General features: G+C 34.2%; 1 protein-coding gene and 1 long non-coding RNA gene across 2 annotated transcripts; one reads left to right on the top strand and one right to left on the bottom strand.

Annotated features, from left to right (window-relative positions):
- The first annotated feature begins 447 nt into the window (after positions 1 to 447).
- On the top strand, positions 448 to 2,167 carry LOC115986160 (TMV resistance protein N-like). Its single transcript, XM_031109013.1, has 3 exons — positions 448 to 941; positions 1,235 to 2,114; positions 2,156 to 2,167. The coding sequence occupies exons 1-3, from the start codon at positions 448 to 450 to the stop codon at positions 2,165 to 2,167; spliced, it is 1,386 nt and encodes a 461-aa protein (XP_030964873.1).
- A 7,887-nt stretch (positions 2,168 to 10,054) lies between these two features.
- On the bottom strand, positions 10,055 to 11,950 carry LOC115987927. The gene is made up of 4 exons (XR_004091254.1): positions 11,873 to 11,950; positions 11,477 to 11,698; positions 11,108 to 11,360; positions 10,055 to 10,995 (listed from the first exon to the last, which is right to left on the bottom strand). It is a non-coding gene; the product is annotated as an uncharacterized LOC115987927 (long non-coding RNA).
- Positions 11,951 to 14,001: the final 2,051 nt, after the last annotated feature.

Below are 14,001 nucleotides of genomic sequence, written 5' to 3'. Positions count from 1 at the left end.
CTTTAAAACTCGATTTTCAGCGCGATTTTTTTTCTCCATATCGAGACTTAAAAACTCGAGTTCCATCTGGAACTCGAGTTTTAGATACTCGAGATGTTATTTTTCAAAATTGTTTTGAAATATGACAATTAACTAAATTTTTTAATATTTATTGTTATTTTAAAAAAAAATTCCTCACTCTCTGCACAAAACGTTGCACATTCCTTTGGAACCAGCAATTACACGATAGGAGCTTCACGGACACCATTGCATTTCTCCATAATCTGTAAGTTTTCACTTGTCACTACGCATCTCTCTCTTTTATTTCTAAATCGCTTCCTTTTACTCCTTATTTATTAATTTTTACTTAAAATTTAATTGAATGAAATTTTTTACCAGTATCATTAATTCTATATTGTGTGATTCAACTTTCAAGGTTTACTTGTAAGCTTAGATTGATTTGCTTTCATGGATACAAGAAACCCGTCTTCTTCTGCTTCATCTAGCCATCAGTGGAACTACCATGTATTTCTAAGTTTTAGAGGTGAGGATACTCGCAAGAGTTTTACAGACCATTTATTCGCTACTTTGAAGCAGAAGGGTGTCTTCGCCTTCAGAGATGATAAAAAACTGGAGAAAGGAAAACCTATTTCACCTGAGCTTTCAAAAGCAATAGAAGAATCATTGTTTGCTATTGTTATTCTTTCTAAAAACTATGCATCCTCGACATGGTGTTTGGATGAACTTGTGAAAATCATGGAATGTAGAGAAAAGATGGGGCGAATAGTTCTACCCATTTTTTATGATGTGGATCCATCCGTGGTACGGAAACAGACTGGAACTTATGCACAAGCATTTGATGAACATGAAATACGTTTTCAAGAGAATATAGAGAAAGTTCACATGTGGAGAGTAGCTTTGGAAGACGTCGCCAATCTCTCTGGATGGTCGTTAAAAGATAGGTAATTCCTGTTAACAACATAATTTCGATTGAACATATCAAATAACCGTCTGTATGGACCTATACGAGATTTATTTTGCATCTAGTAGTTAGGATGTGATTCTAATGCATTTAGCATGACAAATGCATCCATTTATGTTTGTGTACTTGTCCTTTGACAGTGCTATCTCCATACAATTTAATGGCTGACATGATCATTTTAAAAATTATTCTTTTGTAGAAATTATTGCATTTACTTATTGGATGAGGATATATTGGATGGTCACACTGCTTAACTGTCTTTCTTATTTGTAGGCCTGAGTCAGAATTTATCCAAGATATTGTGAAAATGATATCACAAAAATTGAGTTATGCATTTCCAAGAGATACCAAAGGCTTAGTGGGAGTAGATTCTCAATTGAAGGAACTGATGTCGCTTTTAGCTATAGGATCGAATGATGTTCGCATTATTGGGATTTTGGGGATGGGAGGAATTGGTAAAACAACTCTTGCTAAAGCAATTTATTGGAAAGTTTTTAGTGAATTTGAAGGTGGTTGTTTTATCACTAATATTAGAGAAGTATCTGAAAATTTTGGTTTACTTCCATTACAGCAAAAACTTATTTGTGATATTTTGATGGAGGAAAATGTGAATATAAGAGATGTTGATGATGGAGTTCATATGATCAAGAATAGGTTATGTCATAAAAGGGTTCTTCTTGTTCTTGATGATGTAAACCAATTTAAACAGTTAGAAAATTTAGCTGGGAAGCCAAATTGGTTTGGTCAAGGCAGTAGAGTTATCATAACAACAAGAGATGAGCATTTGTTGATAAGACATAAAGTATATGATATATATGAGGCTCCAGAATTAGATGATGATGACGCTCTACGTTTGTTTAGTTTGAAGGCTTTTAATAAAGATCATCCTGTCAAAAATTATCTAGAGATGTCCAAACATTTTGTAAATTATGCTAAAGGCCTTCCTTTAGCCATTGATGTTTTGGGTTCTTTTTTGTACAATAGAAGAAAGGAGGAATGGGAAAGTGTATTAGATAGGCTCAAAAAATTTCCCGAAAAAGATATTATGAAAATACTTCAAATAAGTTTTGATGGACTTCAGGAAAATGAGAAAGGAATATTTCTTTATATAGCATATTTCTTTAATATGAAGGACAAAGATTATGTAGTAAAAGTACTGGATCGTCTTGGCCTTTATCCTAAAATTGGATTAAGGGTTCTCATTGAAAAGTCTCTCTTGAAACATTGTGAAAATACATTTTATATGCATGAGCTATTGCAAATAATGGGTAAAGACATAGTTCGTCAAGAACCTCAAAAGTGGAGCAAATTTTTGCCATATAACGACAGTCACAATGCGTTGAAGAAAAATATGGTAAGAGAACATTCAGAGAACTTGAGCATGTACCTTATTTTGACAAAGTTAATATCTAAACAACTCTAAAAATCATATATTATGTGACTTACTCATCCCTTTTTTCTTTATTAATAGGAATGTGAAGCAATTGAAGGACTTGTCTTTGAATTGGGTGATCAGCATATATCCAAAGAGGCACAATTGAATTTAAGTGATTGTAAAAATCTTGTTGAGTGGCCTTTAAGCCCATCACCTGAAATATGGAAGCAGCTTTCCTTAAGCCCATCACTTGAAAGAAATTGTTCTTCAGATCTATTGGATTTGAGAGACGGCAATCTTCAATCAATCTCTGAGAATCAGCTTTCCACAATCCCAAAACTCATATTTCGAAGTCCGGAGTTTTTATCGGTATTGGATCTGAGAGACTGCCATCTTCAATCAATCCCTAGTACGTTAGGTTTCTTATCCTCTTTAGATGGTTTATATCTAGGGGGAAATAATTTTGAGTGCCTTCCTGAAAGCATCATTCAATTATCTAAATTGAATACTATTGATTTGAATGATTGCAAGAGGCTTCGTTCATTGCCACAGCTTCCATCTAGCACTTCACTTGTTGGTGTAGCAGATTGTAACTCATTGGAAACAATACCAAATAGATTAATATTAGACAAATTACGCCAGCCACCGCTTTATCTCTTCAATTGCTCCAAATTGGCTGGCAATCAAGGCTGGAGTGACATGTTTTTTGGAATGCTAACAAGAGATACTCAGGTGTCTCTCTCTCTCTCTCTCTCACTCTCTGTATGCATTTCTATCTGGCTAAACTCTAAACATCATTCTTTGTTTATGTCTAGGGAATCTATGAGGAACCCGAAAGACATTCTGTGGCTACCCTCAGTATTGTTATTCCTGGTAGTGAAATTCCAAGATGGTTTAAACCTCAGAATGTAGGGACGATGGCGATTGCACAGGTTGTGCCTTCTCATTTGTGTAACAAGTGGATGGGAATGGCTGCGTGTGCTGTTTTTTCTTGCCACTTTCTTCATTCAAGAAAAAATTGTTCCATGGAATTATGTTTTCTTCGTTGCTATATTGAAGTCAATAAACATGTAAGTGTAGAGGAATCTGCAATTTTTAGCTATAAGTTTGCTCGGATTGGATCACATCACCTTTGGCTGCTCTATTTTCACCCTGAATGTTTTGATGAGAATGCTAGAGCAGTTTTGAGTCAAATTGAAGAGAATAAGATCATTCAGATGGAAGTTAGATTTGAAGATTGTGACAACCCATGCTTAGAGGTTAAGAAATGTGGATTTCGAATGGTATACGAGCAAGACATTGAAGATATCAGAGAAATGATGGCTCCCCACAGCAAAAGCTGCAGCATCAGTCCTTATGAGGGTTTAGATGCTCAACATGATTTTGACAATTCAATGGTGGTAAAAGAAGGTAGCAAAATTAAGCGAATTTGTGATAACTACAATGGGGCTGGGCCTAGTGGTGAAGGCAGCTCTAATGATGTACCACACTCAAAGAGGATTCAAAGATAAAAGGATGTTTGGCTCATTGTAGCTCTGGGAGTTTCCAATTATTTTGCTCCTAGGTACATGTAAACATCGTCTCTCTTTCTTACAAGTCTTTTTTATTTTCAATTTTGCCTTCAAAATTTACTTTAGTGCAGCCCTTGATATATAGGCTGACAGCTTCTACACTCTAAATATATCTTCCTTTTGTTTCACATATGGCCTTCCAGGATTGGTACAAAGTTGGAAACAAGCTTAAAAATGGTATCTCACAGTGCTGCTAAAAGCTTAGTTGATGGGTGTTAACTTCCTATTGGGCCTGTGGTAACCTTGATTTCTTTTGTCAGAGAAAGTAGGACATGATGCAAATGAATCTTCCATTCTTCCTTGTCCACAAGATTTTTTACAGGACCCCGATGATATGTGAGTTTTTTGTCAAAATTTCATTACCATTATTAGTTTCATAAGAAATGCCCCATTACTAGTTTCATTCTAGTTAAACATATTCTAACAATATAGGATTGGAATTGATAGGCTTAAATCATGCAATTTTGTTTTTGACAGATTGCCTACAAGGTGCTTGTGAAGATGTTTCAGTATAAATTGTTTTAATGAAGTTTGGCTTTTTTATTTGAGCTTTCTCTGTTTAGTCTACTTCTTTTTCTGAAATGGTATGTTCTTTTTTTGAAATGTGTTTTTCTTTTTCTTTTTTGCTTTACTTGGGAGTGAGTCAATTTGGAAAGAGACCCATTTTCTTCAGCTTTTGTTTTTGCTATGAATATTTATTGTGTTTCTTCAGCTTTTATGTTTATTTTTGGATTTTTATCCATGATATTTCATCTTTGGTTTTGTTGGATTTCAATTTTTTTTCCTTCTTTAATTGTTGAAGCAGTTTGCTTAGTTTGGGTTAGTTTGAAAACTTGGCTTTAAAAAACAAAGGTCCTGCTGCAATTTGAATCCTAAAGTGTAACTGCCCTGCTAAATTTTATGTCTATTTACCATAACAATCATTAAACAGATGAATAAATTAGAAACTCAGACTCCTATTCAGATTATGGCCAGTTCATGCATGTTGAAGGCATGCTAGAGGCTTTCACATTATTTGTTTTGTATGTTATGGTAGTTTCTAAGTTCTAAATGTCACAAAATATGATGCAATTTGATACTTGCAGCTTTTGTTGGACAGCTTTTGAGGATTGAAGGATAGAGAATGTATAGCTCATGGTAAGTTGGTAACTCTGATTGCAAGGATTCTAATGATGGTGGCCTGGGATTGGTGGTCATGTTTGTTGCTATATATATATTCATTTCTTTGGCATACATATACTTTTTTTTTTTTTTCAATTTAAACTTTATAGTTTACGTTAAGTGCAGCCCTTAATACATAGACTCTGTAGTTTCCTATTAGGCCTGTGGTAACCTTGATTTTTATTTTTGGTCTGAGAAGTTTGCCCATGATACAAATGAATCTTCCCTGTCCACAAGATTGTTTACAGGACAGCCATAGTTTTTTTTTGGTCAAAATGTCATTGCTGTTACTAGATTCTTAAACGTGCAAGTGTGGAAGCTTACTATGCCATTTTCATTTTGCCACCTTGTAAAAATTTTAGTTGCACTTTTGATAAACTTATATTGGGAAAAAGGTAAAAGGAAATTTAATGTAAATCAACCATATATATATCATTTACTTGTTTGATTGTAATTTTTTTTAGTTATTTGTGCCAAATTCTTGTTAACTTTTTTTTTTTTTTTTTTTTTTTTTTGACAGAAATTTAATGCAAATCAACCATTGTATTTTTTTTGTTGAGTATATCGGCCTCATTCCCTCCATACGTGCACTCACCAGTCGCCAGTGGTTTCTCACTCTTCAATCTCTCATTCATGGTCAGTGGCTCCTCATGTGGTCGCTAGCAGTGTTGTCTCTGCCTAAATCAAAAACATAAAGCAGTGGCAGAACCACTGTCCGTTAAAGGTGTGTTTTTTTTTTTTTTGGTCTCATAGCCCAATGCATCATCGTTATCCCATTTGTTTTTCTTGGGATTTCTTTTCATTGAATGATATTTCTGTGTTTGATGTAATGAGTTGAAGACATATATGTTCGAATACAATTTGGCTAATATCATAAATAGAGTAGATCATAATTCTGAAGATTACTATAATTTTGCAATACCACTAGCTACCATGATTTTAAGGTGTTCATAATGGACGTAATGTATTCCTATTTATACCTTTTGTTAAATTCTTTGTAAACTACAAGTTAACACAATAAAGATGTAGGTAGTGAAAGGCTTTCCATTATAGGAGTAGGCTGTCAAGCTGAACCATGAAAATATTTGCTTATGCTCTCTTCCTCTGTCTCAATTCTGAAAAACCTCTCTATTCTAACATACTCTAACAATATATGTAAATGGGAGTTGAAATTGATAGGCTTAACTCATGCAATTAAGTCCTTAATTTTTCCCCCTTTTTTAAAATGCTGAGCTTGGGTGTGAATCAACTTGGAAAAAGACCCATTTTCTTCAGCTTTTGTTTTTGGTATGAATACTTGTTGGGTTTCTTCGGCATTTATTTTATTTGGACTTTTCTCCATGGTTTTCATCTTCTAATCCCTTCTGGTTTTGTTGGATTTCAATTCTTATTATTTGTTCCTAATTTCTTAAGTACTTGCTTAGTTTGGGTTAGTTTGGAATCTTGGACTAATGGGGTTAGATGATTGCAAAGACAATGGTTGTATTGCCCAAAAGGAAAAAAAGGTCCTGCTGCAATTTAAATCAGAACGAGTAACTTCCCTGCCACATTTTATGTCTACATACTATAAGAAATTATTAAACATATAAATACATAAAGAAATTAATTAGAAGCTCTAATTCAGATTATGGCAGTTTCATGCATTTCAAAAGTATGCTAGAGGCTTTCACATTATTTGCTTTGTATGTTATAGTAGCTTCTAATTGCCACAAAATCTGATGCAATGAGATGGTACTTGCAGCTTTTATTGGACAGATTTCGTATTGCTGGAAGAACTTTCTTAGTTATATGTCCCAGGATTGCTTGTTTAACATCCGGATTAAGCTTATTTTGGTTGAGGTTGGAATTGAAGATAGGCTAATTGGATTACTGAGAAAACATCGACGTATTCTTGTGCAGGTGCATGAAACTGTATAAGGAAGAAATGCCCCAAGGTTAAATGGTGAAGATCATCATCTGACAGGAAAAATATTGTCAAAGAAACATATCCCGCCTGTTGTACCACCCTGCAACCCAATGAGCTTATATAGCCAAGAAGATACCACTGGAATTGGGTTTAAAATGTGTCTGGGCTTAAGTTTATTTGTTTTAGGTTTTTATGTGAGTGGGCTTATTTGATGTATTTTCGGATTGAGCCTAGTGTGATGTGGGTTTATTTTGCATGAGTCTAAATGAACACTTGGGTTTGAGATTTAAATGGGCTAAATGGGGCTGGTGCATTGGTGGGTTAGTGTGTGTGTGTGGTGTTTTGGGCCTAAGTGCATGGGTTAATGGGTTATTTATGTGGGCTTAAGAGAGTTGGGTTTGAATGGCTTAATTGGAGGGGGTCTAATGATTGGTGGGCCTAACACTAATATGGGCTTGGGGGCTTAGAAGAGAAGGGGCGCTTGTCAAGCTAAAAAGTAAAATAAATTAACTTTTTCTCAAATCCCAAACACAACGTTTGTGGGTTTGTAAAATCTTTATCATTGCTCAGCTGCATGACTCATTTGTGTTTTGCTCAATTGGCACGCCACAAGTCTTTGGTCCCAATGTGTGAGAAATAGATTCTATGAATTTGAAAATGGACTCATTTTAAACTATCCATTGACTAGTCGTCTAATGAATAATGATAAATTGATAGAACATGTGCAATGCATAGAAACTTTTTTACTTTTGAAACTTGCAAATTCTTAACAGGAAAGAGAGATACCAGAACAGTTCAAACTCTAAAAAATAAAAATGAAAACAGCATAAAGAGCAAAGAAAAACCACACATGCATGCATTTATGCTAATAATAAATAGTAAGTTAGAGATAGTATGAAAGGTTAGTAAGGGAGTAATCAAGGACTTGTTCAAGTGTTACGGCCTAATATGTTTGCCTAAGATGGAGAATTAAGGTTGCAATAATATGTGTAGGTGAGTTTTGCCTTCTGCTCATTTCCTTCTCTACGGATCTTTTACTTCCTCCTCTACAGATCTTTTGCATTGGTTAAAGGAATCTTCACAAACAAAAAATATGCTTCCGTTAATAAGTAACGCTATAATCATAAATTATTTTACAACATATTTATCAATAACCACTCACCAATATGTAAAAAACTTTGCAAAAAAGTTTGTATCTCTAATATTTGCCTCCTATAAATAGGGTTTTCTATTGCCCTTTTGCCTAGAATGGTGGACTTTTATAAGTTTTTGGGCTAGTTGAAGTTACACGTCCATTGGAGTGTGGTTAGTTCAGGTTTTGTTTTCTTTAGTTTAAATATTAGTTTATTTCTACTAAGTACTAACTATATAAAAACAGTAAATAGCTCTATCTACATTACACATTTCGTTTGGTCAATTTGGTGAGGCAAAACTCACCAATTTTGCTTGAGCTAGCCTCTTTTTAAAAATATATTTCTATGCGCTAAGACTATGTTATACTTAGTTACTTACATTATAAATTGTCCTGATATTTTCACAATTATTAAGATGTCACTTCTTTATAGTTCAAAATAAAATTTTAAAAAATAAAAAAAAGATTGGGACCAACCACAACTAAAAGTAAAATGTGTTTTCAAAACATTGTGACATCTTGTTAATGTCACAAAGTTTTCATAACTTCTAAGGTGTTAGTTTCTTATAGATCAAAATATAACAAATAAAAAAATAAAAAGAACGGGATCAACTACAACTAAAAATAAAAGGTATTGTCAAAATGTTGTGACATCTTGTTAATGTCACAATATTTTCATAATTGGTGAGGTGTTAATTCCTTATAAATCAAAATAAAATAATAAATATCAAATCAAGACCCACTACAACAAAAAAACAATGGTATTGCGACATGGCATATATTCCAATATTGGTTATGCGCACTAGTTAATCAAACCTGCATCCAAGATCATAATTGATTAATAAATTAAATTGGGTTGATTTGATTAAAATCAACCAACCGGGTCTAAAAATCTAACACATGTTAAGATACTCAGATATTAATTTCTTTTGAAGTTCTACAAACGGATTCACAAGTATTCATGTGGAATGCCCAGATTATAACTGCACCTGAAGTACCTAATTTTGGAGCACTTCATCTTAATGAACAAACTAATAGATGAAGCATTAGGAACAGATATGTCTTCAAGGCAGGTATTAGTCAGTGGGGGGATGGGAATCGTTTTATAAGGGTTGGTGCAGTGTACAAAAGATATCAATATTAAGGGAAACATAAACTGATCCAAAGTTAAAATACTATATATTTTGACAAGTTAGATATGAAAAAACAATAATTTAAACCCAATTAACTCATACAAACTTCTTAACAGAGACATCCATTCTTGTGGAGTGACCTTATCTTCAATTATACAATCAGTTAAGCATGGAATTTCACGTTGGGTTTAAAAGAACAATTTAAATATATACATATAGAACCCCAAATCCTGCATTGCTATTTTCTAGCCTGTGATTAACTATAACATCACTAGTCAAAGCCTACTTAAATAATTTTAACCATATTCTATACTACTATTAGTTTCATTTGTAACTAACTTTCTCTACTAATGGTTATGTTCTTATGTCAACTCTTACTTTTGATTAGAAGATTTTAGAAGATTATTGCATTAATTAAGCCTGTGTTGTGTGGACTCTGAATGAGCTATAAAATGTGTATTATTCCCTACTTAGCAATCAGATTGAAAATATTTAGGATCTTAAGGTTTCTAGAGCATGGAAGCAATAGGTTGTAGAAATCTAAAAGAGACCATTAACACACGTTCAGGGTGTGCTTACATATACAGCTGTAGATCAATGTCACAGCTTGTCTTGCATTAAGTTTTGTAGAAATACAATGGATCTTAGGAATGAAAATGATGCAAATGAGTACTATGATAAAGGCATAAAAAATGTAAATAAAATGTACAATCCCTAATTGGATTTTCCTTTATATATTTTGATTGTGTTTACCACTTCAGTACTTCGCTTTGTACAATGCAGTTGTGCAATACTAATGTTTAGGTACCCAGGACTTTTTTTTTTTTTTTTTTGATAATCTTCTCTTAACATTAAACAAGGGAAACAAGAGGATAGTCTACCTTACAAGCAGAAACAAGTTCTACAGGCAGATTATCGTTATTGAAATAAAAAGACATGTTGGAGCATATAGCAAGCTTTGCTGCTGTATGAGCCACAAAGTTGCATACCTGCATAACCCAACGAAAACTAAAACAAAGACAAGACTCGGAGATACTAATAATATTACAAATGATGTTACTTATGGATCAATCAGATGGGAGGTCTCTGGAAATTAAGGGCTCAAAACAAACTTTAGAGTCACCCTAAAAAATGACAGCTCTGTAGCTTGCTAGTAGCAATCTGAACAGCGCTTCAGCTTGGAGAGGGGAGCACTTCCATGCAATTTAGTTCAAACCTTCATAACCTTACCATCAGAGTCTCGAGCCAAGACAGCCAAGGTGGTGACTGAGTCCGAGACTGCTGCATCAATATCGATCTTGATCACTCAAGGAGATTCCCAGGACAAGTGGGCTAAGCTTGTTACTTTACTGTTCTCAACAGACATTAAGGACTGAAACTCCATAGATTAGGCTTGAATATGCTTGCCTGCCATCAGAATACCGACAGAACCTCTATTATGCACTTTATGATTTCTTAGTTTCCAAATCTCTTGCTTAGGTACCCAAGTGATGAGCATAAAAGAAGTGGCTGCACAATCTGCAAGCTGGCTAGCTTCAAAAGCCGACAATGGGAGGCGTAAACTGCCAAGATCCTTTGTCACAGTGCACATCCATACAAGAGTAGTTTTGTTATACTTGCAAAGCTTGAAGAATAGGCAAATAGACTGACATAATCATTCAACTGATTGATGCTCTAGAAGGGCAGAATATACAGCAATATGGCTTCTGACCATTAAATAGCTCAATACATCCATATGCATATCTGCCAATTTCTTCTGGGTAGATAAAACAAAAGAAAAGAATAAGCTTAGTCAAGGTTGGATCACATTTCCATGGTAGATACTTAAACTAGAAGTTGAGAATGCAGAGAAAGTTCAAGTTAATTACCCAAGAATTTAGAGGAGTAAAGCAGTAATGCTATAAAAGGTATTGATAGCATTTGTGCTTGGATTTCTGCTTCATTTCATATCTTGGAGGAATTTATTTGTGGCTTACATATCCAAGCCAAGGGGAAATCCTGACTGGAATCCTTCAATTTGAGCTGAATTGTCCACATGAGGTAGAAATCTGAGGGGCAAATTTATGGCTATAATGAGCATGAGCGTTACAAGTGCTGCACACAACATATAGGAGTCAAGACCTATTCTCACAAATTAAGAGTATATAAGTTTAGGTTAATCTGATAAGACCTTAGCTTTGAGTCTCGGACTGTCACTGTTACTAGCCAAAGACATAAAGAGCAAAAAGAAATGTTACCTTATTTGCATAGATTGTCCGATTAGTGAAAAGCTTAGAAACCATGGCTCCCAATAGTACAAAAGGTGCACCAGATGCAGCAATACACATTTTAATTTCACATGTCATCATATAGCCAAAAGCCTCCAGAGCTGTTAGGAGAATCACCAAGGGATGATGAATAAAAGCTTTCATAGACCACCGGCTGATTGAGCATTATTAACACTCTAGCACTTCTTTCACCTGCAATATTAACTTAGGTGATTAATGATCAGAAAATTGAAATTTAACAAAAGCAAGCACTTGTAAAAACAAATGTTTCTATCGCATTTGAAACCATAACCTGTCCCTATAATGATAAACCTTATAACCAGTCATTGATGATCAAATATGAAAAGATTAGAAAGAAGTACTTACAGGTATGCATAATGCCAACTGCAAAGTTTGGCCTTAAAGTTGAATTAGTTACCACACAAATACTCCTCTTCAAGTTCTCTACTAACTTTCAAAGGTGATCTACTCACAATTGCTAGGTTTGACAAACAACACATTTAACACTGAAGCAAGAGAATACGCCCTAGAATCCATATCTTGATTTTTGAGATATAGACTCACATCCTCAAGTAGCTTATTTCCAAATTCTAGACCATCTCTTTCAAGGTAAAAGGATGACACGGGAATCAAGCACAAGTCCTTATCACAATTAGCATACAATGCTATCAATCTTGATTTAGGTGAAGATAATTTAACTTCTCTTTATAAATTGGCTGATTTGATTAAGACTTATTAATGGAAGAGAAATGTGTCGGAAAGATATAAGACCATTAATGAGAATATTAATTGACTAGGTTCTGAACTGCCAGATGGTTGTGCCCCATGTAGCACCCTGGATTGACCAATGGTGGTCATTTACGGAGTCCTGACATTTGTTCAGATATAACATATAAGTATACAAGGCCATAGAGAGCAATGAAAGATGTTACAATTGAAAGATTTAATATTAAAGAACTAACTTTATAGTACCATTAATAGCCAATTGGGTTTCTTACTTTCTGCTTCATCCTTGGCCAACACATCTCTTTTCAACCTTTTTGGACAAGGTTCAAACAGTCTGCTTGCTGCTTAATGGGTAGGCTGGCTTGTAATGGGCAAATCACCAACCCAGAAAAATCACACTTGCATACTCCATCAAAACCTTCCCTACAAGTGCAACATCTTCTCTGGTAAAATATTTATCATCCCCTTGTAGTGCTAAAGATATTATAAACTAGCAGGGCATTAAGTGTTATAGAATTTGAGTACTAACAAGGTGTTATAAAAAATCTCAAAATTTCATTGCAGTTAGGCACAAAGAAACAGTGATAGGATTATTTTGCTGAAAAAATTTGGGTTGTTCACTCTATTCACTCATATGTGAAAATAAGCACTTTGTTTTACCAACCAAACCGAGAAATTTCATCAAAACTAGTCAAACGTTATCACAAGAATATGAGATTAATTAAAAAAGAATCAACATTCACCTCACTTGTATGTCCTAGTTTTCATTAAAAAATTGAATTGACAACTACTAAGATTCAAAAATTCATCACGTTTGAATGGGTTTAAGATTCAATCATTTACATATTTTTCAACTGCAACAGAAACAGTATTGGAGGGATTGGATGTTGTCATTAATATATGAAGATCATCTTTATGCCAAGCTCTTCCACCATTTAATTTCACTTCACTGCCATGATCAAGTAATATGCTGGGTGTGATGAAAACATGGACTTGAAATTAGGATCAGATCAATTACAACAAGAGGATCTGGAATAAGTAAAAAACACAAACCCGAAGAGTGTGGAAATGGAGATGGTGGGAGTGAGGGTTTATTTGTTTTGATTCAGAGGCAAGAGTGAAGAAATGAAACAAAAGAGTGAGCCAAAGCCACCCTCAAACATCCACAAAAGAGGCTTTTAAATTCCTCCTCTCTCTCATAGTGATTATTCAAAAAACCAAGTCCTCAATTTCTGTCATCCTCCAGCTACATGACCAAAAGAACATAATATAATGAGTTATGTCAAATTAAGTCTAACAACCAAAATCAATAAAACTCACCGGACCCATATTGATATAATATTAAAACATAAATGAATAAGAAGAATCAAATATAGTCATAACACTTACTGGTTACTAGTTAATGTGGAATTACATGCCTGAAAATCAAAGGACTTATTCAAAACAAATAACATATTAGACCAGAAAGGGTCACAACCAAACAAAATTCAGTTTGTGGAGATTACCTTGAAAGAAGAAAATGTATTTTAGATTTGCAAATAATGGGCATAGGAGATAGAATGTTGGGTGGGAGTGTGTATGTGATTTATAACAGAGGCTTGATATCCTTCTTCTCTCTCACCATCATCATTCAAACAAATTTTATGAGTGGCTAAAGCACGATCACACACGCGCACACAAAAATTCAATAACACCAATCAATAAATGTTACTATAGTTTTAACAACTACATCATTAGTATTTTTCTTTTTTCTTTTTTGCTGAATGACT

The sequence above is a fragment of the Quercus lobata genome, chromosome 4 (genome assembly GCF_001633185.2).
Source record: "Quercus lobata isolate SW786 chromosome 4, ValleyOak3.0 Primary Assembly, whole genome shotgun sequence".
Classification (NCBI taxonomy): Eukaryota; Viridiplantae; Streptophyta; class Magnoliopsida; order Fagales; family Fagaceae; genus Quercus; species Quercus lobata.
Note: the sequence above shows the minus strand (reverse complement) of the source record. Positions and strands in the feature narration are given on the sequence as shown.